General features: G+C 47.4%; 1 protein-coding gene across 6 annotated transcripts; it reads right to left on the bottom strand.

Moving 5' to 3' along the window:
* Nucleotides 1-1,526: 1,526 nt before the first annotated feature.
* Nucleotides 1,527-20,742, bottom strand: PHF24 (PHD finger protein 24). 6 transcript variants are annotated; one of them, XM_045580033.1, is made up of 9 exons: nt 20,535-20,739; nt 7,601-7,652; nt 7,271-7,489; nt 6,022-6,207; nt 4,273-4,351; nt 3,819-4,024; nt 3,318-3,478; nt 2,964-3,059; nt 1,527-2,399 (listed from the first exon to the last, which is right to left on the bottom strand). In XM_045580033.1, exons 2-9 carry the CDS (start codon nt 7,646-7,648, stop codon nt 2,303-2,305), a joined length of 1,092 nt encoding a protein of 363 aa, XP_045435989.1. In that variant the 5' UTR covers nt 7,649-7,652; nt 20,535-20,739; the 3' UTR covers nt 1,527-2,302. The 6 variants fall into 6 exon arrangements, with proteins under 6 accessions (XP_045435989.1, XP_036289374.1, XP_045435988.1 ...); XM_036433481.2 differs by lacking the exon at nt 20,535-20,739 and adding an exon at nt 19,913-20,084; XM_045580032.1 differs by having other exon boundaries at nt 7,271-7,652; nt 20,535-20,742.
* Nucleotides 20,743-26,805: the final 6,063 nt, after the last annotated feature.

Consider the following 26,805-nt stretch of genomic DNA (forward strand, 5'->3'; position numbering starts at 1 on the left):
CAGCCTAAGGCCACGGATGTAGGAAGTGATTTGCCAGGAGAGTAAGCAGGAGGCCCTGTGCTTACTACTGTGCTTTAATCTTCTTAGGCCCGGCTGCTTCAGGGGCAGTCCGTTAGCCCGAGTCATGTGCTTCCTCTTCCTTTTCTTCCTTCTGGCTGGACTGAATCATGAGCCCTCCTCCTGGTCAGTCCTGAGAGAACGGGTAAGGAATATTTACAAAAACCTGTGGGTTTTGGACCTGGCCAGGGTGTCTGTTCAGGGCTGAGAGCAGTGGCCTGCACACTGAAGGGTTTGGGTGTAATTCCCAGTCAAGGGCAGGTACCTAGGTTGCAGGTTCAATCTCTGGGCCCAGTCAGAGCGTGTTTGGGTGTCAACCAATCAACATCTTACATCAGTGTTTTTTGGGTTTTTTTGTTTTGTTTTGTTTTTTTCTCTCTCTCTCCCCCTCTCCTATTCTAAAAACCAATGGAAAAAAATATCCTTGGGTGAGGATTAATAACAAGAAAAATCAATATATATATATATAAAAAAAAGCTGTGGGTTTTGAATTTTCCAGGGTCATGTACATGAACCCAGTCTCATCTTCTGTCTGTCTCATTTTAGATCTAAATAATCCAACCCCAGAAGCTTCTCACCCTGCTTCCAGGTCAGGAGACCATATGCCATACTCCTGGTTGTAGCTCCCCTCTTTCCTCTAAGCATCTCAACACTGAGCTGTCTGCTGCTGCTTTTGTAAACACCTAATTTAGTACAAATTACTTGAGCAATAGAGATATGTTAGCTTCTGCATACAGAGCCACCCCACCTCTCAAATAACTCTTGGTAGTCAGATCTGGCCAAACCTGTCTTAGGTTGGAAACAGAAACCTGATCCCAAGGACCAGGGCTGACCCGTAACATGCACTGACTTGAGAACGGAGGAAGGTTGCTGGGGCTTGGAGGCCAGGCTTGGTGGCCTTGTGGCAGCCTCTGCTTGTCCCCAAAGGTCTCCCATTTTAGGCCCAGGCCTTATCCTGGTGGAGAAGAACATGTAGCAAACAGTGGGGAGAAGTAGCAACTCAGGCCACATCTCAGTGATGGGGAGAAGAGAAAGCGGAATCCGCTGTGAGGCTTTGCTGGAATTTTGTCTGCTTAAGAGAGCTGAGATGCAAATCTTCTTAGATCCAGCTTCTTATCCTCTTTGTCAGGGTGGTTGAAAGAAGTTCCTCCTCAGAGTTTCTGTGGAGCTGTTCTTTCTTGGTCTGTGGAAGAGGCTGGCTCTGTCCTCCAGACAATGGCACACTTTTCTAGGCCTACAGTTGAGTTGAGCTGGAAGGACGGAAAAGCATGAGTCTTCGCCTCTTCCATTCAGACCCTGTCCTCACTGGAGCTCAGGCTTCAGGTCTCCGTGGTGGCTGACTTGGTGAAGCATCTAACACTGAGAGCTGTGACTCCTGCCATCATACTTATTCCATTCAGGCCCCTGGGGCTCTGGGCCATGAGCTCGCAGCTGAAAAACAAGGGCCAGGATGGCTCACCTCGATTTTGGACAGTTCTTCCAAAGACTTTCAAAGGACTTGGACGGCCTGGCTGAGAAGTTCCCAGACTTCTGGGTCCCTGGGAGGGGCTGCCTCCCTTTTCTAATTAGGGCCCCACTGACCAGTTACCTTCTCTGTTACCGGGAATTGGAGTTTAAGTAAACCATGTGCTGAAGTGCAGTGGTGGTTTTTAACCATTTCTCATCCCAATAACCCTGAGGGACACAGCACATTCCTACTAGAACAGTGGCTCAGCACAGGAGGGATTTTCAGTGGGGGGAAAGGGAACCCATGTCAGCATCTCCAGGACAGCATGTGAGTCTGATATGCCCCTTAGTAAGAATCGCTTGGCCAGTGTCTTATCTATTGGAATTAGAACTGGCCAATAGGATGGGGTGAGTCAAGACCCCTCATCTATACCAGTGGATTCACAAAGGAACATTGGTCCTTTTAAACCAAAAAAACCAGGTCTCTGAAGGCGTGGGCCGCAAGGGGTGAGTGTGCAGGCATATACGTGTGCAGTGGTGGGCCATGTGGAGGTGGGTGTGTGTGTCCAGGACTGGGTGCTGCCACAGACAGCTCCCAGGGCTTCTCCTGGCAGCAGAGAATTTCCTGCCGCTGTTGTGAGGGGGAATGGTGATTTCGGTGCCATCAAGCTTGGCGACAAACTGAGATGTTGGCAGTGCTCCGTCCTCCTGAGTCTCAGTACCAGAGTTGGTGGGGGGAAAGGGAGAAGGGAAAAGGAGAGAACGCCACTGTCCCAGAATCCAGCTTCTCCGCCCCATGCTATCCCGGGGGTTTCAGGTGAACGGCTGCGCTGTTCGGGCGGGCAGCCAAGATGTAGATGACATTCTCTCGCAGGAAGGTAGGCCAGTCCACAGATCTAGAATAGAATCAAAGGGCAGGTTGGTGAGGCTGGCTGCAGAGCCCGGAGGCTCATGGGACCCGATCCCAGTGTCAGTGCGGCTTGAGTTGGACAAAACTGCAGGAGCCCTGGATTGTGCCTGACATGGTTATGGCCAGCTGCGCTTCCAAGCTGACAGACCAGCTGGCAAGCCCTAAGGATCTGTGGTCAAATGTGCACTCCTGGAACCTGGTTTCTAGGGTGGACACTTGCTGTTTGGTGGTGACAATGGGTAATACCCTCTCTTTAAAAATAAATATATATATATATATATATATATATATATATATATATATATATATATATATATATTTTACAGAGAGGAAGAGAGAGGGACAGAGAGTTAGAAACATCTATGAGAGAGAGTCATCGATTAGCTGCCTCTTGTACGCCCCCCCTTGACCGGAATCGAACCCGGGACCCTTCAGTCCACAGGCCGATGCTCTATCCACTGAGCCAGACCGGTTTCGGCAATACCCTCTCTTATTTGTGTGTGTTGGGTGGTTGGGGGAGCACACAGCCGGTTGAGGAGATCCCACTCACCTGGACTCATGCTCTGTGGGCATCAGCGCCTTGTCCTGACTCTTGCTGCTGCCGCTGGCCGGGCTGCTGTCCGCTATGGGACCCACATGGCTGACGCTGTCGGGCATAAGGGCATGTAATTAGGAGTGAAAAGCCTGGCCCCTCCCACACTCTGGTGAGCCCATGTGCATGTCTAGGCTTTCTGATAGGGGGCGGCAGTTTGGAGTACAGACTGCCCGATGCCCTGGCCAATCCTCTGGCTGAACACAGGAGGATCCTCTCCTGGCTGTTGGCAGGAGAAACAGGGGAGGTACGTTTCCTATTCATGGCCATTTAGGTGGGAAAGGTGGGGGCAGGGGCTGGTAGGGAGCGGACCTGACACTGGAGGAAGGAGCCTGTGGGAGGTGTTTGTGGAACCACGAGTGCTGTGCACGGTGGCACTCGGCCTCGCTGATGGCGCTCCCGCTGCCCCAGGCCAGGAAGGTGGCCCGGGCTCGCTCCCGCTCCTTGACTGTCAGAAGCCTCAGCAGAGAGTTCTGAGAAAGAAGAGGCAAGTTAAGATCTTGGAGGTGAAAATATCTTGTAAACTGTCAAGCCACCGAGAATGTTACCTCCATCACCACCTCTGCAACCTCCCTCTGCGGCAGCCCAGAGCCTTTCTGGTGACACCAACCTTCGCAGTGGGGTCCAGTGCAGACCAGTCTTCCTTGGGCCGTCTCCTCAGCCTGGGCACTGGGTCGCCTGCCGCTGGAGGGAACCTGAGCCCTTTTCTGGTACTGGTCCCTACCCAGGGAGTGTCCCCCCAACCTGCCCAGCATGCTTCCTGGGAGGCTGCCACCCAGCATCCCACAGACATCCACCTCGGCTGGCCCTTACCTGGGGACGCAATTGCTGCAGAAGTAGGAGGGACTCATGGGACAGGAAGTCAGGCCACTCTATGTGTCCTCGATGGTCAGGGTCCAGGGCTGCAAACTGGCGGGCCGCCTGCTCCTCCTGCTCCCCGCTTAAGGCCCTGTCGCTGTCCCCCCGCTTTGCTGCTTGGTGACGGTAGCGCAGGAAGTCCGCCCGCGTCAGAGAGCAATCTGTGGGGAGGCACCACACGCTCGCCATGCCCGCTCCTCCCTCCTATGGGGCACCTCCATTCGCCTCTAGGGTACCCTCTGGAGCCCCCGTATCCACAGCTCTTGTGGCGTCTTTATCTCCCATCACTAGAATGACTCAGGCTGTGGTCAGGTGTGGGAACAGGGACCTATTTACCCTTTAACCCCCAAATTCCATGCCAGTCCTTTCCTCCTGTCCTGCTCCGCCCAGCAGCACCCTCCGGCCTTACCAGGGATGACTTTGCACTGCTGGAAGGTCTCTGTGAGGCTATACATTTCCTCCTCGGTTAGCAGCAAGTTGAGATTGTTCTGAGAAGAAAAAAAAAAGAAAAAGAGCTGAGTCAGTGTCCACATAGGCCAGTAAGAAAGAAAGGCCAAAGACCCAGAGAAACGGAAACAGTATTCCCGCAGAAAAGCAATTCTGAGCTCATGTAAACGAGTCTCTCAGTCACAATCGAGGAGAAAGGGGGAAGGCTTGCTTCCAGTTGCTCAACAGTGGGGCAGGGTCTTCCCCAGAACCCAGGAATCCTGACCCCAGACCCTGTTACTAAACACAGTTTCTTAAAATCATTTTCGGAGATTCTTCGGAAGTGCCTCGGGAAGCTGTTGCTGGGGAGAAAGTGGACGAGAAAGTGGGTGGAGTTGTGAATCCCTGGCCCACCCACTAGGGAAGCTCCATCTTTATCCATTTTAGGGAACTGGCGTCTGTGTTAGATTGCGCTCAAGAGTGTTTTAGCTTAAAATAACTTTAACTGTAACTGATCCTAATGGGTTGTATCACTCCACAGTGGTTTTGAAAGAGATGCCATTATGACAAAGTTCCTAAAAATCAAATGAGGTGGGTTTTTGTGTGTGTGTGTGTGTGTGTGGTGCCATAGAAGTTTTAATTTCAAACGAGCACTGATGTGTTATGTTGTTAACATTCATTTACAGTATTACAGTCTTCAAAATATCAAAGATTCTTCCGAGTAGGTTATTTCCCCTCTCCCCTAAAATACCAGCAAAGAATAGAAGGCAGACATTTCATAAGTATTCATTTGTGGATTTCATAAACAACTCAAACTGTTCTCTCAATAAACACTTACTGAGCACGTTGTACATGCCGGGCACAGTGGTGTGTAACACTGTGAGCTGTGCACTGCTGCTGGAGCATAGAATATGTGTGTGGGGAGCGCAGGAAGGAATGATAAAAGGGAGGGAAGGGAGTCAGAAGCCTGGCTACGAAGTGCCTCAACTGCCCCTTATGGAACCCCTGGAATTGGGCCTTTATTCTGAGAGCAAAGGGGGGTCACTGAAGGGTTTTGAAGTGTGGAGTGCCGCGGGGAGACTTTTGACTGCAGTGTGGGAAGTGGGTGAGAGGGGCCAAGTCTGGAGGCATGGAGAGCAGTGAGGTGGCTGTTGCGATAGTGGAGATAAGGAAAGATGAGCGGCTAAACGAAAGCATGAGAATGGAGAGCTGAGAGGTATTAGGAAGTTGAACCAATAGGACCTGTTGATTTACTAGATGTGAGGAATGAAAGAGAGAAGTAAGTTGGGGTGGGTGACGGGTGAAGTGGTATTCACAGAGGTAAGAAATGGGAGGAGAACAGGTTTTGGGAGAAAGAGAAGTTCATGGGGGGAGGGCATGTTGAATATGAAGTACATGGAAAGCTCGGAGATGGCTATAAGTCCAAGAGACAGAGAACATTTAGGTTTGGACACACAGATTTGAGAATCATTAGTGTTTAGATGGTGGCCGGGGGAGGCCAGGGATGTTGCTAAAACTCCTACGATGCACACAGCCCCCACAACAAAGAATTATTGTGGCCCGAATGTCAACAGTCCTGAGGTAGAGAGATCCGGTCCTAGCTCTCCTCGGGGACAGGGTTGGGAAACTCCTAGGTCACTGCCTAGAAACCAGTGTCCTAAGCCTGGGCCTCCAGAAAAAGTGCCATGTCCTTGGGGAGCAGCAGCCCCCGGCCCCTGCGGTCCAGGCTCACACAGTAGTGGCAGCTCCAGCCTGTCTCCGTGTGTGCCATCTCGGTCACTTCTGCTGCGCCGTCTCCTTGGATGTAGCCCATGCGGCGCAGGCAGCCGTCATGGAAAACCCTCGTGCAGACCCTGCATGGGAAGAGGCTCTCGGCCGTCCAGACCTCACAGATGTCACACATCTCATCATTGACGACCTGGGGAAGGAAAGAAGGCAGGAATGAACAGGGATGTGCAGCAAGATCCTCCGGCCACCAAGCCCAGAGCTACTCCCATAGGGCTGTCTCCCTGGAGCAGCCTAGAGCAGGGGCCGGCAAACTCAGTCAACAGAGCCAAATGTCAACAGTATAACGATTGACATTTCTTTTGAGAACCGAAAACTGACTTCTGGGCATGGGCCACGAAGTTTTCATCGCACTGTACGTGCGCACCCGCACCTGGTATTTTGTGGAAGAGCCACACTCAAGGGGCCAAAGAGCCGCATGTGGCTCTCGAGCTGCAGTTTGCCAACCACTGGCCTAGAGGAACAACTCCAGCTGGAGGCAGTATTTGTCATCTTTCTCTGGAGGACAAGAACCAGCAGGCTCTCCCAGCTGCTCAGGCCTGTGTGGCCATGTTTCTGAACAGGATTGCTATTACCATTTTTGGAAGGAATAATCTGTTGTGAGAGATTGTCCTAGGCCTTGCAGGACACTTAGCATTCTGGTTTTCTGGGCACCAAATACCACTAGCAACTCCCACAGTCATTGTGACCTCCCCAAATTCTCCCACCCCACTCACTTCCAAATGCTCCCTACTCAGGGCAGCGCTATCCCGCAGGTGGGAAGGCTGACAGAAGACCTGCCATCGTATCATTCCTTGTCACCCACTGCCCCAGGTCTCTCACTGAGACTAATCCGGAATGTAACTAACAATCTCATTCTTGTGGAAGAAGCTCGAAGATTGCTCTAGAGTCAGCTGGCTTTGAGTCTCATGTTAACCATTACCCAAGGCCTCCCTGTCCTGCTTCCTGATCCTCAGAAGGTCTAAACAGGGGTCCTCAAACTTTTTAAAGTGGGGGCCAGATCACGGTCCCTCAGAGAGCTGGAGGGCCGGACTATATGAACTACTAATTCCTACTGTAACACCTCGGCTGCGCTCACTGCCCAAAAAAACCTGGCGGGCCGGATCAGACTCCTCTGCGAGCCGCATGTGGCCCGTGGGCCGTAGTTTGAAGACGCCTGGAACACTTGGTGAATCTTCCCTAAACTGGACACTCACAGGCTCTCTGGGTTCCAAGCAGATATCTGGAGGCTTGTCATCGTCCAGCTTCCGGGTGGGGCGGATGAAGGCAGGAGGGGTGAAACGGTTGTTCCTGTCAAACTCCTCAGGCTCCACTCCACGCCCGTCTCGGAGCCTCTCCCAGGCGGCGCGGTTGACGCTGCTCTCTTCTTGGAGCACCGAGGTGCTTGCCTCTGCTTCTTTCTCCTCCTGCACCTCCTGGACAGAGCCCTCCGCAGTGTCATGGTGGGACCCCGGGAGCTCACCTGTGCGTTGGATGGGAGGCCTGTCCCGCAGCCCATCCTTGAAAGCAGACACAGCCAGGCTCACCTTCTGCACCTGCTCCACCGTCTGCCGCTTGGACATCAGCACCCCCATGGCTCTGGAGCAAAGAGCAGAGGGCCCGGGCTCAGCGAATGGCTGGCCATGCTGAGCCAATCAGTGTCAAGCATTTACCTAAGTGGCAAGTGTTATTAAATGGCCTCTCTCTCTCTCTCTCTCTCTCTCTCTCTCTCTCTCTCCCTCCCTCCCTCTCTCTCTCAGAGAGAATGGAAGGGAGGGAAGGAGAGAAACATTGATGTGAGAGAGACATCAATTTGTTGCCTCCTGCACATGCCCTGACTGTGTGGGGATTAGATCTGCAACCCAGGGATGCGCCCTTGATCGGGAATTGAACCTGTGACCCTTAGTATGTGGACTGATGTTCTAACCACTGTGTAACACAGGCCACTGCAGTTTCTTTCTGTTTTAAACTCAGTATCGGTGGGGTGGAGAGAGCAATTGTTCAGGAGTCAGAAGACCTTGGTTCTACTTCTGACTGGTCTTGTGACTTGTTTTTTGTTTTTTTATCCCCATCTATGAAATGAAGGCTGTCTGCTCACTGCGCTTCATGGGGCTGCCATGAAGATAACATTAGCTCATGGGCTTACCTGTGCTGAGTAGACTGGAAAGCAGGATGGTATTCTATCATCCTTCCTGTCCCAAAGCCAATTAGGTTCAGGGATCCCAGGCCTCTGCTACTTTGAGATAGTTGGAGACCTCCGAGCCCAAGTCTCTTTTGCCCCACAAGGCTTAATATAAGACTATAGCCACATATTTCAGCCTTCTGAATGAGGGGAAGTTCCTGTGTACAACCCATCCAGGGATAAGCCACATCAAATAAACTCCTATTTCCAGGGGATTCCTGAATAGGTAGTCAGAAAACACTACCATGTGGTCAAAGTCACAAACTCTTTTGCCCCCTAATTAATAGCTGTGCCTCTTTAAGGGTTCATTTATCTTTCGGCTGACCCAACAACAGACAACTGGCCCATTACAAGCTCTAAGGTGCTTCTCACCTTTGTAAGGCTTCATTAATGTCACTCCCACATTTTTTCTGCTTTGATTTTTCTGAATCTTTCAAGAAAGGTCATTTCCTGGACAGGTTAAAAAGTAACGTCATCCCTGCTCTTCCTCTGCAGAGCGTGGCACTGGAAAGTGAGTGCATTGCAAAGCTGTTTGCCATTTCCCAGCCTGAGGGGCCTTCGTGGGATTCGGCGGGGGAATGCTTGTTCTACTTAAAGTGGAGCAGAGACCATTTTAGCCCTGCTCTGTCCATTATAATCAAGGCTTTTTGAACAGTACTTTGTGCAAGGCACTAGCCACTCATCATAGGAAATAGAAGACAGGAGAAGAGTCTTACCACTCAAGCTACTTAATATCAAAACTCAAAGAAGAATAAGACAAGGTTCTGAAGTGCTTAAACGAAGGTGAGACCACACTACTGGGAGTCGGCGTGGATCCTGAAGGATGGGTTGCAAGTTACCCTTTGCTTGTGGGAAAAGGTGACAGAAGGTTTGGAGAAAGGTTAGAGCCAATTAGAAGGCTATGATAATAGTCTAGGCAAGATGTAGAAGGTTTAAACAGAAATGATGGCAGCAGGAACGATAATGAATAAGTGTATTTGATACCATGTAAATAGAATTGGAGAAACTTAGGAATAAAATAACTAACTGGTCAAGGGTAAAGAGAGAGAGGGCAGTTTATATTTATTTCCCAATTTTATTGAGCATATAAGTGACATCACATTGTGTAAGTTTAAGGTGTACAATGTGATGATTAGATTGACACACACACACACACACACACACACACACACACACACACTAGGGGCCCAGTGCACGAAGTTGTGCACCTTGAAAGGAACTGTGGGCCACAAGGCTGCTGTGGGCACAGAGGCAGGTCTCGGTCCGTCCTCCAAACCCTACCCAGCACCTCCTGCCATGGCCCCAGTCCCCTCTCTGCCAGCAGCCCCACTTCTGCCACTGCTCTCATGTGCTGAGGTGCTGGTCTGCCCGTACCCACTGAAGGCCGGTGCCCTCAGTAGGTGTGAGTGGCAGCTGCTGATCGTCCTCAGGAGCAGGGGGAGGTGGAGAAGCCCTCAGGGGCGATCAGGCTGGTGGTGAGCAATCGGAACTGGCACCCAGCACCAGCAGGGTGCAAGCGACGGCTCCAGTGCCAGCTGCGGGTATGAGTGGGGCTGGTGCTGACAGTGGGTTCAAGAAGTGGCTCTGGCACTGCCAGCAGGTGCGAGAGGTGGTTGCTGGCCCCAATCGCCCCTCAGGAGCAGGAGGAGGTGGAGAAGCCCTGAGGGGAAATTGGGACCGGCAGTCGCAGCTAACACCGCTGATGGCACCAAGTGATTGGGGCTGGTACTGGGTGCCAGCAGAGGGTGCAAGCAGGGCTAGCGCCGGCAGCAGATGCAAGTGCCAGGTGGAACCATGGTGAGTGGGAGCAAAGAATTTTCAGTAACCATCAGAGGCTCACCTTGGTCTGGTGCCTCCGCTCACCTGCTCCACCATCCCGCCATGGCTGATGTGCGCCATGTTTTGCACACCCCCCCTGGTGGTCAGTGCACGTCATAGTGACCACTTGTTTGGTTGTTCTGCTGTTCGGTCTATTTGCACATTAGCCTTTTATTATATAGGATTGTGAAGTTTTACCATAATGTTACATCTTTTACCTCACATAATTATTATATTGTTGTTATGGTGAGAACATTAAAGGTGAACTCTTACTGCAACTTTCAAGTATATATTGTAATACAACATTGTTAACTAAAGTCATCATGCTGTGCCTTAGGTCCTGGAACTTACTTATCTTGTAACTGAATGTTTCTACCCTTTGGCCAGCATCTCCCCACTTCTCCTATCCCCCAACCCCTGTTTCTATGAGTTCAATGTCTTTAGATTCCACATATAAGTGAGACTATATAGTACTTCATTCAGTCTTTTTCTGACTTATTTTTAAAAATAATTTTTATTGAATTTATTGGGGTGACATTGGTTAATGAAATTATATAGGTTTCAAGTGTACAATTCTTTAAAATGTGATCTAATGAGGGTAACCAGCCGGGGTGGGGTCAGGGTTGGGTGGAGAGGAAGGCGCAGGTGTATATGTTAGAGTTTTTGAGGAGGCCATGGATCCAGGGGTTCTTGAAGAGGAAGGGCCTATGGTCCCCTCACAAGCACAGCTGTGCTCTACAGTTAGGTGGGAAAGCAAGTCCCAACCAGCAGCGAGAAGAGCAGGAACAGGCTCGCCTCATCAAGAGGGACAGTGCAAAACGACACGCAACCTTCACTGTAGACCTTCCTCGTGATCAGTTACTATTTCCAAGGGCACAGTGTTTTCCTCAGAAACCTTTGGAGGTATGTTTTTCAAAATTTGTAACTGTTGACCCATAGTAAGAAATATAGTTTATGATATGACCCTGAACACACACAGTTACAAACACATGTTCATAGATCTGAAACGGAACCCAAACTTTTGTGAAACAATCCTCCTTTTACTATATGTTTTCTGAGGTTTTCTATTTCCTCTATCCTATTTCATTAAAATAACCCTGATAGTGTCTCTCTAAAATTATTTCTTGACTTGCTAATGGGTCTGGACCTGCAATTTGAAAAAAAACACAGCCTTAGGATCATTTTACATTTTTTATTATAGAGGACTACACTTTTTGTTGTTGTTAATCCTCATCCAAGCGTACTTTTCCATTGTTTTTTTTAGAGAGAGTGGAAGGGAGGAAGAAAAGAGAGAGAGAGAGAGAGAGAGAGAGAGAGAGAGAGAGAGAGAGAGAGAGCATGTGAGGGAGATACACTGATTGGTTGCCTCCCACATGCTCCCCAGCTGGGGCCAGGGATCAAACCTGCAACCCAGGTACATGCCCTCGATCAGTAATTGAACCCGCAGCCCTGTGGTCTGTGGGCTAATGCTCCAACTACTGAGAACACCAGCCAAGGCTACACTTTTGTCTTTTGATTTAAAGATGGTTACCTATAAAAGACAAGGACAACATTGTGAAGGTATAAGGTAACTTTCCCCTTGGCTAAAGTGATATAGGAACAGAATTCTCAAGCTTGTCTTAAGAATCTATGTGGTTGGAAGGTCTAGCAGAGGTGGACAGCTGCTAATATTATCTTTGACTGGGGAAAACCCTACTCTATGAAAGGCTGATCTTCTGCCCCTTAGACATATTTAAAATAATATTTATTAGGGTATTGTTTACAGATATTTAAAGGTGGAAACAAACTCAACAGGAATCCAGTCTAGAGCAATGATTCTTACGTGGCAAACTGGGCAGGTGGGAGGTATCTATAAGAAACCCAAGGTGCCCTGGCTAGTGTGACTCAGCTGGTTGAGCGTCCTCCTGTGAACTGAAAGGTTGCTGGTTTGATTCCTGGTCAGGAACATGCCAGGTTGCAGGTTCAGTGCCTCTCTCTCTCTCTCTCTCTCTCTCTCTCTCTCTCTCTCTCTCTCTTTCTTTCTCTCTCTCTCTCAAAACATTAAAGAGGAGAGAGACTTGAGAGGGAGGGAGGGAGGGAGGAGAGAGAGAGAGAGAGAGAGAGAGAGAGAGAGAGAGAGAGAGAGAGAGAGTGTGTGTGTCCCAGAGGAGGTGGATAAATGAGTGAACTGGAAAAGCACACCAATTATAATATTTGTTTGGAAAACAAACATTTAAAGCCATTACCCCCCTTCTTTTGAAACATGCTCTATAACACAGGAGATATTTATAGTATCTTTTTGGTTGTTGGGGATACATAGAAGGTAGCTCTCTAAATAGTTTGGGAAGCCCCTGCCAGACGTAGCATCAGAAGTTTAGGGAGCAGTCATCACATTTATATTTATCAGCAAGAAGACATGGGTTGGAAAAAAAAAAGTTCAAAAGCACTTATTTGGAAACCTGGAATAACCATATGCAACTCGCTTTTCCAAGACTGATTTATTGGAGGAAAATCAATTATATGCTTTTGATTCTTGCTGGCTTTTTCGGATAATGTGTAATATGAGTTCTGAACAAAGACTAGCCAGTTAGAAAGGTTAATCTGAACGTGAACAGACTCATTAACAGTGTCCTAGTATCAGCAAACTAACCACTGATGTCCCCCCACACCATGTAATCTTGCTACAACCATTATTTTCTGTCAGAATAACACAAATCACTATTAAGCCACGTCAGTTGTTTATCGTGATATTGCAATAATGCTGGGTTTGTCTTAAAGTAATTTCAATGAAGACTGAAGATGACATCCCCCAGCAAAACTGACAAACATAAAAACAAATAAAAAGGGACTTTCCAGTCCTGACCACAGAATCTTGGTCTGCTGCTCTTCATTTTACCTGAGACAGTTCAATTTTCTGGACCCGTAACACAGATGACACAGAGCAGAACCATTAAAAAGAAAACCATCAAAATCCAAACAAGATACCAAGTCATTTGAATTGACATGGCTTAATTTTGATATAAATTGTGAGGACATAACAAAATTAGGCTTCAAAACTGAGGCTATTATCCTTAATGCTTCATGGAGAGGCTGAAACCTTTATACCAAAGATACCCTGACTAAAAGCAAAAATGTGCTGAAATATTCACGATGTGTACCATCAGTGTTTGAGAAATTAACCACGTCAGGTCTCATTTCCAGAGAAACAAGTGGTAGTGATTAGCGATGGCAAAAAGCAAACACCTGGTGAGAAAACCCTGGCCTCTCCTGAGCTGGAAGAAATCCTAGGAAGAGGAGAGAGTTAAAAGGAAATCAAGTTACAAAGAGTCCATAAATTATACCTAATGGTTACTTGTTTGGCTGGTTGGTATAACTGGGGTTTTCTGCCTTCCTAACAAGGATGAGAGGGATAAAAAGACATTGTCCTAAGAATGCTATGACTGTCAGAGAATGTGGGGTATCCAGGGAAAGCTTGGAAAAACCCTCAGGGGCAGGAGCAGGTGGCATGAATGTCAGAAGGATAAGAAGGCAGAAGGTAGAATAGGGCTGTCTGACTGTATGATCTGGAGGAAACGAAAATAGATGGCAACCAGAATCTTTCTTCGGGGAAGAGAAGTTTGTCTGGATGTGTTTGTCAGGCGGTGAGACATGTGTGCAGCTTGGAGTGTGTGCACAAGACACACCCATTCTCCGCAGAGCCCGTGCCTACACCGGCAGTGGGATTATTTATAAGGGCAGAGTGGAGGGGGATGGGAGGAAGAGCGGCTGCTCCACAGCCAGAGCTGGTAGAGAAACGGGAAGGCCATAAAGATTTATAGCTGTGATGAGCCTGGGCCACAACCTTCCTCCTGGGCAGGAGTCTCTTGCACACTTGGCATGAGACTTACTCTATTCGCCTTCAGCTGATTCTTGATATGGGAATGGCAGCTGTTTGGAAAAGGCTCAAAAGCAACGGAAACTGATTGCTTGGATGGTTATGAGGGCTTCCCTAGGCAGGAACAAGACAAAGAAAACCTCTGAGTTGAGGGACAGGAAAACCGAGCGGAGCGGGTTGCACAGAGTGGGAAAAGGAATCCTAGTGTCTCACTGACACCGAGAGGGAGAAAAGTCGATGTGGTTTCCCTGCTCTCCAGGGAGTGGGTGTTCTAGAAATCTTGGTTGAAGTAACGTTGCAGAGATGACTGGGCAACGTAAGTTTACTTGAGATCCTGGTATTAGCCGCCTTTAAAAAAATATATATATTTTATTGATTAAATTTTTTTTTTTTTTTTTTTTACAGAGAGGAAGAGAGAGGGATAGAGAGTTAGAAACATCGATGAGAGAGAATCATCGATCAGCTGTCTCTTGTACACCCCCGACTGGGGATGCGCCTGCAACCAAGGTACATGCCCTTGACAGAAATTGAACCCAGGACGCTCTATCCACTGAGCCAAACTGGCTTCGGCAATTAGCTGCCTTTTTCTTCCTCAAAGTTGGCCAGAGAGACCAATCTGGCAAAGTTTTCAAAACCCAGTTCTAGAAACTGCACAGTCACCGGCTCAGCTCATCTTCTTTGTTTCCCCAGAGGCGAACCACCCTAACCAGTGAGTCAGGGCTACTGGGGGTGAGAACGGGTGACCATACAATAGTTATGGGTGATTTCGTTGACAACAGGAGAGAGCTACAGAATGTTCAAATTCAGTCAGTGTCTCCAACCACAATGCTAAGAAGAGAGAGACTCCTATTACCAAACGTAATGGTCCCCAGCACTGTGGCCTGGCTTGGTGTGGGCTGGGTTTTGACTGGCGACATTCAGCACCAGCAGCATCTGCATGCACATAAGGTGAAAACTTCCAGGCGTCTGACAACCGGCTCCAGGAAGCATGTGCCTGAAAGACAGCCTCCGAGATAGCCACATACCTAACACAGACGGTGACCAGCTACAAGGATATTGAAATACAAGCAGAACCGAGGCCTAAACACGCAAAATGCATGGTACAGACTCTAAACCCACTGTGGACATTAACATCTCCCTTGAGACCTTAAACAAAAAACCACCAAAAAAGAGTCCCCTTACCTTTTGATGGTCGTTGGGGGAAACGCAAGCCCCAGATGGTCTGGCTGCTCTCCAGCGACTAGGTGTTGCCTTGGGAATCCGGAGCCTCACCCAGGGCTCTTGCTCCTACCCAGCCATGCTGTTGCCTGGCAGTAGCCTACAGACTGTTCGTTTCCATGTTTTACGGACCCTCACGGGGTCTCCCTGGACCCTCCCTGCCCTCCTCTACTCGCCGATGTTTATCCGGCACAGCAGCGCCGGCTTCGGCCAGCCGGGGAAGGCACTGTCACTCCAACTGCACAGGCTCTTTGGGGGTTTCCAAGGAGAAGGGCTGAAGGATGAGCAAAACTGTCTTCCTGCACTCAGCTCAAGAGAATGCGATGTGGGGGAGGTCCTACTGTTGTCTAATATTTTCTGAAAGCCCACGCAGCTCTAATATCCGTGAGACGGGATTATGGCATGATCTTTAGCCTCAGGGGGCCGGGGATGAGTCTTCAGGAGGAGCTACAGTGCCGGCTTCCCACAGAAGCAGAGCAGCAGTTTGGGAGCAGCACACCATCAGGGATTGGCTGGTGTGACTGCACTTCGCCAGCAGAGCTTTTCAGGGAGATGGAGAGGCCCTCCTTCCTGTCGTTCGCACGGGGGGCCCTGAAACACCTATTCGGCCCCGTTTCAGGCACTTATTACACCACAATCACCACAACTTTCTTGTTTGTCGAGTCTACAAATAATCTGATGAATGCAGCCTACTATGTGCCAGGCACAAATCAAGCACGGAACTGCCGGGAGAATGACAAATGGAACCTCACTCAGCCTGAGAGTGCAGTGTGTGTGTGTAGGGGGCATAAGTATGGGATTTAAAAAAAAAGGTGTTGCTTGAGCTAAATTTTGAAAAATGAGTGGGAGTTACCCCGGTGGATAAGGGGGGGGAAAAGCATTCCAGGAAGAGGTAAAAGCACGTGCCAAGGCATGGAGCTATATGGGGACTCCATCGCGGCTCAGATGGTATGCAGCCAGCTGGGTGCTGAATCGTAATAGGCAAGGAAACATAAGGAACAGCCTAAAGAAATGGTGTGAGAGAGGAGGCTTACACGTGCTTGTTTAAAAGAGGATATAAATGTCGATTTCCAGGGAGAAAGGAAACCCCAGAGATTGGATTTTCTGAGGGCAAGAAGCAGGACAGCTCTGATCAGTCCCAGGGCTGAGCACCCCGCAGGAAACTCCTCTTTATCGCCTGAGAGCGGGTTAAGAGGCGACTGTAGTGAATCATTGGGGCTTTTCCTTTTCCCTCTGGGAGACCCATAAGCCTGATTAGAAGTCTAAAAAAAAAACAAAAGTAGAAGAAAAAAGAGAAAGAAAAGGGAAAGCACGCAAGCCAGTCAACCTACACACTGTTATTTTAGTGAGAAAACCCCAGTAAGACGAAACGTTTCTCAAACCAGAGGTTATGTACATAAAAGGGCTTTGTAAATTGTAACACAAGGTACTGTCATATTATCGTAAGAAGTCAAGAGGGTGGCCAGTTTACTCAAGGCATAGGAGCAAAAGTCACGTGGGCAGGGCAGTGGCAGGGGGACCACGAATGTGCTGCCAGGGGAGGCACAGAAGATTGCATTTCAGTGATGCTTGGGGAAAGCATCCTCCACACCGATTTGTGTGGATCCCCTGAAAAGCTGTACCTTCCCCCTTACTTTTCTTACTCTTTATAGTAAATGATCAAAGAAATGCAGACTGGTTCTATGAGCACTCCTCCAGGGCAAGGAACTCTCATATTATCTAGCATAGTGCCTGGTGAGTAGGTGGCACTTAGTAAATGTATGTGGTTCTCTGAGGGGATTGCTGGGAGGGGAGGAGAGGGGGAAGGGAGAGGTTATAATGGAAAAAAATAATCATGTCTCCAGCTGGACACTGATGGTCTTGGTTTCTTGGTCCAAAGCTGGTAAATAATTCCTGTCAGAGCTGGTCATTAAGATTGAGGGTCGGAGTGGGTAATGAGGTCCCATCAGCAATGAATAAATCACTCCTGGAGAAAAGCATGTGGGACTGGGAGGCCATGGATTCGGTAGCTATAAGAAAGGAAACTATTTGCATGAATATGATTCACTTAGGAACCAGTATACTGGGGGGAGGGGGAAATGGACTGGGAAGGTCCCGCTGTTCGTGTTTGAGGAAAAGGAAGCACTGTCAAAGAGATTTCAAATGTGGGAAGAAGAAAATCAGAAGAATGTGGTCAGTGAAGATTTGGAAGATTAAAAAGACTGTCCAGGACATGGGTATACACTCGAGTGAAATTGGTTGAGCCATTCTCTCCCCCTTGTCTTTCCCTTTGTAAAGATCATTTTTTTTGTTTTGTTTTGCTTTGAGAAGATTAAGGGCCTTCCAAACCCAATCACATCCTTCACTCCCATCTGGAATGATTTGATTTGCACGCTCACGTTGTGATTAAGGGACAGTTAGACAGTATTCCTAGGAGGTGGTATCCACGGTCCAGTATTTGGGGAGCATCTGGAGCCATCCAGCACATTTCCCAGGGTTATGAGCGGGTGCGATGCCAAGATCCCTCAATGGAAAGGCCAGGTTAGGAATCAAACTCTAATGACAAGTCTCCAAATTGGAGCAAAGATCATATTGGCCGTTTTGCTTCTTCTGACTTCCTTTAAAAATGTAGATCCCTGTTTATTTTGGTGTCTTAAACTGATGAGAGGGGTTTGAGCTGAAAGGGGATAACAGACAGCTCCGTAATGGGGAGGTGCTGCGATAAACCTTGGTCCATTCACTCCGTGGAGCTGTGCAGGAGGTGCCACACCCAGGCTCCAGGCGGCCATCGAGTGAAAAAAGAAAAGCTAGCAGTGGGCACACAGGTGGTCCTCTTTCCTCACAGGCCTGCTCTCTCTTCTCACCGTGTGTAACCCCAGCCCGAGGAAGCCACTTCTGTCACAGGAAGATGTCACTACGTTGGGGTGAGTGGAAGAGGAGAGGAAGGGGTACAGAAAAGCTCTCGGGGAACGGCTCTGCGGAGAATTCCATTGCTTAGCTTCCACACAACTCCATTTATTTTATTTATTTTATTTTATTTTATTTTATTTTATTTTATTTTATTTTATTTTATTTTATTTTATTTTTGGACAAGGAAATAGTCTATCCTCAATTCCCAAATTCATACCCTTAGGATTCAGATGGAATGAAAGCATGGCCACAGCTGAGGGGGCAAGATGAGGGTGCATTACTGTGTCCGATGCAGACCCTTTGCCATCCCCCAGACAACGTTAAGCTTTCCCAGGTTCTGCACCTTTCCCACCCTCCTCCTCCTCCTCACGCTGAGGCACTACGGGGCACAAGTGTCCTGAGCGGTGCCTGTGGCCAGTGTCTGCTGGAGCATGTAGTTAGATGGCCCCCAGACAGTAGGTCGTGCTTCCTAAAAAGGATCCTGTCTCCCCTTTCTCTCCCTCACGGATTCTGTAGCCTGGAGGGTTGTTTCAGGACACTCCGTGCTCTGAAGGGATCCCCTAGTTCCGAGGAGCAGTCCTGCCAGAGACCACACCCAGAGGCCTCCAAACCCAATCACGTCCAGAGCTGGCCAGAGGCATCGTCACAGCGAGGCTGCCAGGGAGGGAAGCCACACCCTGAAATCTGGAGATTCAGTGGAAAGCAGTCCCGCAGCAATCTCACCCTCAATGAAAATCTCATCCTCTTATTTAATCATCACACTCACTGAGCACATACAATCGCAAAGCCCCGTGCCTGGTGCCTTAATGCAACTTGTCTAAAAACATGCATTCTTGTTTCTGCCTCTCCTTGGTACTTTTCCCCAAATAAACTAACACACACACACACACACACACACACACCCCAAAACAAAAAAACACCACACAGATTTCATGATTCCAAGCTTTGGGCAAATTGCTAACCCTCTCTGAGTCTGAAGTGCCTAACGTTTAAAAGGAGATCATTTCAAGGCTGCTGAAAGGATTATATAAGATGCTAACCATCCCTGGTGTAGAACTGGCACCCCCGTGCTCAGGAATCCTACACATTCTTTCTTCCCTCCCTCAAAGGACTTTCCTGCCAGGACCTGCCAGACTCAGCTGTTGCACCTGAGTTTACTTCTTCCTCCTGCTCAAAGCCAGGGATCCAAATCTCCTTTCTCTGCTTCCGAGAGGCCTCCCTGCTCCTTCCCTTCCTTGAGCTTTGTGCTCTTAACAGAAGTTCCTGCCTCCACTGAAATCCGACTTGCAGCCAATGGGGCTACCACCAAGAACAAAAATCCTGAGGAGGGGCCATGGACAGAGGCAGCAGCCCCACGAGGTGCCCACCTCTGGACCACACCGGAGGGACACAGGTTAGGGCACATCCATCCGTAGGGCGGTCAAGGCCAAAGTCCTCTGGGCATAGGGGAAGTTACTCCTGGCCTGGATCCCACAGCAGGACCCTCTCCTCCCAGACAGAGGTTCCTTCCAGACAGTTCCAGGGCTCAGCCTAAGGTCCTCCTGGAAGGACTGGTCCTCTGGGGGGTCCACCCGCCACCCCGCAGGCTTCGGAGGCTCCCTGAGGGTCTCCCCTGTTCCCAAATCATCTTCCGGAGGCAGCTCCAGAGCCTGCCCCTGCCCTCCCGCAGCTACCCAGACGCTCCCCTCTCAGGGGACCAGCCACGGGCCTCCCGGGGCAGCAGGCGCAGGGCGAGCCCGGGAGTCTCCGCTCGCACAGGGGACAGCTCCCACGCCGCCGCGCCCGCCTGGGACTCTCCCGGAGACGGAGGCAGCGGACAGCCAGGTCCATCCATCCGCACGGGGACCCCTCAGCACCTCAGAGTCCCCCGGGGCCCCCGCCGCCCCCGACCCCGCTTACCCGGACTGTCAGGGCGCGGGGCGCGGTCCGGGGTGGCGGACTACACCGCTGGCCCCGCGTCACCCATGGCCGCGGGGAAGCCGGCGAGCTGGGCGCTGGGCGCGGGGCGCTGGGTGCAGGGCGTCGGGTGCAGGGCGCTGGGTGCCGGGGCCCAGCCGGGAGCGGGCGGCGGGCGGAGCGCAGGCTGGGGCGGCGGCGCGCCGGGAGCACACCCACCTCCCTGCCCCCCGCCCCGCGCGGCTGCGGGACTGCGGCGCGTGCGCCCGCGCGAGGCCACCCGGGCCCGGGGTGCGCCCGCCCGCCCCGCCCCGGTGCCTCCCGCGCGGCCCCAGCGGCTCCGCGGCGACCCGGCTCCGGAGGGAGACGCCGGGGGGTCGTGCAGGGCGCCCCGGCCAGCGCCCGGCTCTGCGGCGCGGGGACTGCGGCAAGGTCAGTGGCCTCCGGCAGGGGGCGCCCCGGGAGGGTCTGGGCCGGGGGCCCTGGCTGCTGTGGGCTCCCGGGGGGCGCGCGCCTGGCTGGGGCAGTGAGAGGGGCTCCCCCCGCACCCTCTGGGGGGGCGCTGCCTCCCCCGCCAAGCTACTCGCTCAGCATCCTGGCCTGCGACCCCGGCCTGGGCGCTCACCTCGGCGATGCTCCCCTGCAAGGTCCAAATGGGCGTCCCCAAACGCTTGGCTGGCCCCACTCTTCCCGGGGCGTTTTTTTCTTAAATCAGGGGCCTTAGTGTTTCCAGCAGCAGCACCGCGGTTCTGTCTGTAATGTCACCCACTTTTTTTGCTGCAGCAGCCTCTTCCCTCAGACTGTCTGAACAGCCAGCTCGCCAGGAGGCCAGAGGTTCTGTAATGCATGGAACATGCCCTACACCAAGCTACATGCTCTGGGGAGGGCGAGGAAAAGGTCAGGTCACAGAGCACCTGGCAACTAGTCCCAAAGAAATAGCTGAAGACGTGTAAATACTGTGACAAGAACCCTTTTATATGAATGAATTGCATGGGCATTTTATGCATACTTTCATTTTTCTGGTGCATTCAGCTTCTGTATCTCAAATGCAATTCACATCATCATTTATTTTTTTTTTTTGAACATCTAGTATTTGTTACACACTGTTCTAGAGGACAAAAAAAGAGCCCGCTTTGTCCTTGACAACATGGAACTAACCAATGAAGGATGTAAGGTAAATATGGTATTACATATTGCTATCACTTTCCCCCCCCAAAATATATATTTTTATTGATTTCAGAGAGGAAGGGAGAGTGGGAGAGAGAGAAACATCAAATGATGAGAGAGAAACATTGATTGGTTGCCTCCTATGCTCCTCCTACTGGGAATCAAGTCTGGGCATGTGCCCTTGACTAAAATAGAACCCAGGACCCTTCAGTTCTCAGGCTGATGCTCCATCCACTGAGCCAAACCAGTTAGGGCTCTTTTTTTCTTTATTAAATACTAGAGGCCCCGTGTGTGGATTGGTGTGTGTGTGTGGGGGGCCCTTTGGGCAGTTGGCAGGCAGGCCCACCTCTGTCAAACTCCCTGTCAAGGGGATAATTTGATATTAGCCTTTTACTGTATAGGATGTATTTTATTCATTTTTAGAAAGAGAAGAAGGGAGAGGGAGAGAGAAAGAAAAAAAAAAAAATCCATGTGAGAGAGAAACATCAATTGGTTGCCGCCCACATGCACCCGGATTGGGATTGAACCTGCAGTCTGGGTATGTGCCCAGATCAGGAATCAAAGCCATGACTCTTAGGTACACTGGACACTTCTACCACTGAGCCACACCGGCCAGGGTTTGCTATCGTTTTTAAACAAAGTGCCAGATACTAGTCTAGACCCTTTAAATATGTTAGCCATTCATTTTCACCCCATGTCTTGGAGGGTATGTGCTGTGAGTTTCTCCATTTTGCTGGTGATGACAATGAGACGCACAGGTGGGTTAAACAACTCGCCTGAGGTTGCATAGCTACCATGTGGTGTTGGTGAGATTGAAATACGGATATTCTGACTTCAGACTACAAGCTCCCCACCATTTTTCTGTACTACCACGGTGAGAGGAAAGGCTGCTAACCATGGATGTATGGAGTTCTAAAATTAGAACATATTTTTCAGGAACTACTACACTTCCCCCCCTCCACATCCCCCCCCCCTTTTTTTTTTGCTTGTGAAAGTAACACAAAAGAGCAGACAGCTTTCCATATAACCTGGAGGACCCTGACATTCTTTAGAATTATATCACACCAACAGTTCTCACAGATAAGATTCTCTGGACTGTTTTTCAGTGAGTGATTTATTTCTAGGCTGTGTGTTAGGCTTCTATGGGAGACAAGGGTGTGATAATATCACCATAGAAATCTCTGTCGGTTCATTTCTTTCTTCATTCAAAAAAAAAATGTGTATTGTACACCGATAATATGCCGGGCACTGTGCTGAGAACCAGAAGGGATGCAAATAAAAGTCAGACACAGCATTTTCCCTCGAGGAACTGTAATCTCACAGGGGAAACACAGAGAATCTAATGCAAAACAGAAAATGAGTCGTGTTCCACAGAGGAAAGCAATGCAGTGGAAGTTCCAAGAAGGAGAGAGACAGATTACTTCATGAAGGGAGGTGTGTGGGTTAAGGAAAATGCGTAATTATCATTTAACTTTTGTTGATATTACAGTATTACTAACAGTATAAGATTTATTAAATTCCTTTTTAAAAAGATTCCATGCAAAGTTCTCATGTTCAGAAAAGACAGCTTTTTACTAATAAGGATTGTTCAGAGTATGGAGAGGTTAATAAGCACAAATTTTTTGTTGTTAATCCTCACTTGAGGGTATTTTTTCCATTGATTTTTAGAAAGAGTGGAAGGGAAGGAAGCAAGAAAGGAAGAGAGAGAGAGAGAAACGAGAGACACATAGATTGGTTGCCTCTCTCTACATGCACCCTGCCCAGGGCCAGAGATCAAACCCAATTACATGCTCTTGACTGGGAATCTAACTCTTTTTTAAAAAAATATATTTTATTGATTTTGTACAGAGAGGAACGGAGAGAGATACAGAGTTAGAAACATCGATGAGAGAGAGTCATCGATCAGCTGCCTCTTGCACACCCACTACTGGGGATATGCCAGCAACCAAGGTACATGCCCTTGACTGGAATCGAACCCGGGACCCTTCAGTCTGCAGGCTGACGCTCTATCCACTGAGCCAAACCAGTTCAGCTAAGATCCTTATTTTTTAAAATTTTATTCAGGTATAACTGAGAAACATCATCATGCTAGTTTCAGGTATAAAACATAATAATTTGATATTTGTATATATTCCAAAATAATCACCACAATAAATTTATTTTAACATTCATGACCATATATAGTTACATAGTTTTTTTTCTTGTGATGAGAACTTTTAAGATTAACTCTGTAGCAACTTTCAAATATGCAATACAGTATTATTAACTATAGTCACTATGCTGTACATTATGCCCTCATGATTTATTTATTTTTTAACTAGAAGTTTGAATATAAGTGAATATTTCACTTAGCATAATGACCTTAAGGTCTATGCATGTTGTTGCCAATGGCACGATTTTTTTTTATGGCTAAATTTATATATTTTCTTTATCTATTAATCTGCCAATGGACTCAAGATTATTTCCACATTTGATTATTGTAAATAATGCTGCAATGAGAATGGGGGTGAATATATCTTTTTGAGTTAGTACTTTTGTTTTCTTCACATAAATACCCAGAAGTGCAATTATTGGGTCATGTTGTAGTTTAATTTTTAATTTTTTGAGGACCCTTCATACTGTTTTCCGTAATGGCTTCACCAATATCCATTCAGTAAACAAAGGTTCCTTTTTCCCACATCATTGCCAGCACTTGATTTTGTTGTTTAATTCTTTTTTATTTTGTTGAATTCATTTTCCTATTATCTTGTTGAGGGTTTTTGTGTTTATATTCGTGAGGGATATTTCTTTGTCTGTATTCCAGTGATACTGACTTAATAGAATGAGTTGGGAAGTGATTCTTCCTCTGTGAAAGATTGATGTTATTTATTCTTTAATTTTTGATAAAACTCACCATTTAAGTTATCTGAACCTGGGCTTTTATCTGTAGAGGGCTTTTATTTTATTTTATTTTTTTCCTTTATTTATTTTTATTAAGGTATTATATGTGTACATATCTTACCATTGTGTAGAGGGCTTTTAAATGACTGATTTAACTTCTTCACTGGTTATGGGTCTATTTCCATTTATTCTTGAGTTAATTTTGGTAATTTGTGTCTTCCTAGGAATTCTATAGAATTATGTTATAAATCTTCCTAATTATGTTATATAAGTTGGCATAAAATTTATATAATTTCTTTAAAAACCTGTTAATTTCTGTAAGATTGCTAATGAAGTCTCCTCTTTCATTTCTATTTTAATAATTTATGTCTTCTCACTGAAACCGGTTTGACTCAGTGGATAGAGCATAGGTCTTCGGACTGAAAGGTCCCAGGTTCGATTCCGGTCAAGGGCATGTGCATTGGTTGCAGGCACATCCCCAGTGGGCGGTGTGCAAGAGGCAGCTGGTTGATGTTTCTCTCTCATCGATGTTTTTAGTTCTCTATCCCTCTCTCTTCCTCTCTGTAAAAAATCAATTATATATATATATATATATATATATATATATATTTATTTATTTATTTATTTATATATATATATATATATATATTTTTTTAAATTTATGTCTTCTCTCCTTTTTCTCTCCTTGATGAGTCTAGCTAAAGGTTAGTCCATTTTGTTCTTTTCTAAGAACCAGCTTTTAGTTTCATTGATTTACTTCCTTGTTTTCTATTTCATTTATTTCTATTTTCTGTTCTTTATTATTTACTTTCTTCTGCTAGCTTTGGGTTTAGTTTGCTCATCTTTTTCCTAGTTTAACTTTAAAGCATAAGTGATTGACTTGGGCTCATTCTTTCTCAATAAAGGCTTGCACTTGTACATTTTCTCTTTCTTGCCTTCTCATCTCCTTGGAATGTTGCCATAGTGCTCCTCTTTACACTGTCAGCATCGGAACCTCCCTCCTGTGGTTTAGGAATCACCAGTTTTATGGGTGTTGAAGGGTGCCAGTGGGCAGCCACTGTCTTGCACTGAGCACCCAGTGTCCAGTCCCGGACTCACTGTCTAGTACCTGCATTTCAGGGCCCCGTGCGATAGCCGGGTCAGTTCGGCTGGAGAAGCCAGGGCTCTGTGACTGCACCGCAGCATCGTCCTTTGTTTGATTCTCTCGTGTGATTTTGACTTTTTTACTCTGAGAAGTATCCTTTTGTTTCTGGTTTTTTTTTTGTTTTTTTTTTTAAATCTTGGATCTTCAGTCTTTCTAGGGATTCTCTGAGCTACACAGTACTTTTCTAATAAACTCCTTTTGTAATTAAACCAGTCACAGTTGTTTTCTGTTTACTGATGGGTGACCTTACTGGTATATGTACCCTGCCTTACCTTGCCTCACAGTTTTGCTCTCTAAACCTTATGTTCTTTTAAAAGTCAGGCCAGATATTATTTCCTTCACACCAGGTAGGTTAGTACCCCCACATCCCCACCTGTGCTTGTCCCTATGATCATTTCTACCATTTTGTACCGTTTCCCCGAAAATAAGACAGTGTCTTATATTAATTTTTGCTCTCAAAGATGCGATAGGTCTTATTTTCAGGGGATGTCTTATTTTTCCATGAGGAAGAATACGGTACACATTTATTGTTAAATGAAAATAAAGGAAATTTATTACCTGTATATGGTACGGTAGGACGGTAGTTGTCAACACAAACCAGACAAACTGAATCCTACAGTATCAAGAATTTACTCATTTATTCAATGACAATCATGTTATCATCTTCTGGAACATCTTCATAACAGTCCAATTCCTGAATTTCCTGGTGAATTTCTTGTGACTCCATTTCTTTCAGAATCAGTGGACCAAATTTCTTATGTTTAGCAATAGCATTCTGAGACAGAGCCTAAGGGGGCCTTATTTTCGGGAGGGATGCCTTATATTTCACTCAGAAGGAAACCTGTAAGTAGGTCTTATTTTCGGAGGATGTCTTATTTTCGGGGGAACACGGTAGTATCACTATCTGGATTTCTGTCTTTCTTACTAGACTATGAATTTCTCAAGGCAAGGACCACGTTTTACTCTCACTGTCTGAGATTTAGTGAGTACTCAAAGGTACTAACATAAATGTTTGGTGGATATTACTTTTTATGTCCTTATTTTTTAATTTTAATTTTTAATTTTATTTATGTATTGCCTCTAAATGGGGGCCATAGTAGCCCATGGAAACCCTTAGTCATTCCTTGGAACGCAGTTGCTTAGTTTCCAGCAAATGAAATTTAGTTAATTTCTAGGATATGTTGCCTGGTTCTAAGACATTACAAAGTCAATTTTCCCTGTTGGAGTATGTCTTCCCCATTTAGGAGAATAGTTGGTAAGTGTGCTATTTTTTCTGCAATTACTTCAAATTGTGCCGAAGCATGTGTGTTACTAATGAGACTTGGTTCATGTTCAGTAAAACCCTAGAAAAATAAAATGTTCAGAGCTATAGAAAAGAGGGGGCAGATAATATAGGTAATATAAATCTGGCCATGAAAATACTTGTTTATAAGCTCTTTGAGATCTGGAATCATGTTATTCTTCTTTGATTTCTCACAATAACTTGAACATAATAGATATACATATACATATATGAGTCTTTTTATTAATTTTACTCTAAGTTCCTCATTATTCTAATTTTTTTTGATTCTCTGATTTTGGGCAGTTCAGAAAAATATTTGGACCAATAGAATATATATTTCTAGAAGAAGCAGACAAAATGATTTTGGACCAGGAAGATTGCAGACTTAGATAGCCTTAATGTCTTATGTAAACTGAGTAAAGA

This window comes from Pipistrellus kuhlii, unplaced genomic scaffold (assembly GCF_014108245.1).
Source record: "Pipistrellus kuhlii isolate mPipKuh1 unplaced genomic scaffold, mPipKuh1.p scaffold_m20_p_12, whole genome shotgun sequence".
In the NCBI taxonomy this organism is placed as follows: domain Eukaryota; kingdom Metazoa; phylum Chordata; class Mammalia; order Chiroptera; family Vespertilionidae; genus Pipistrellus; species Pipistrellus kuhlii.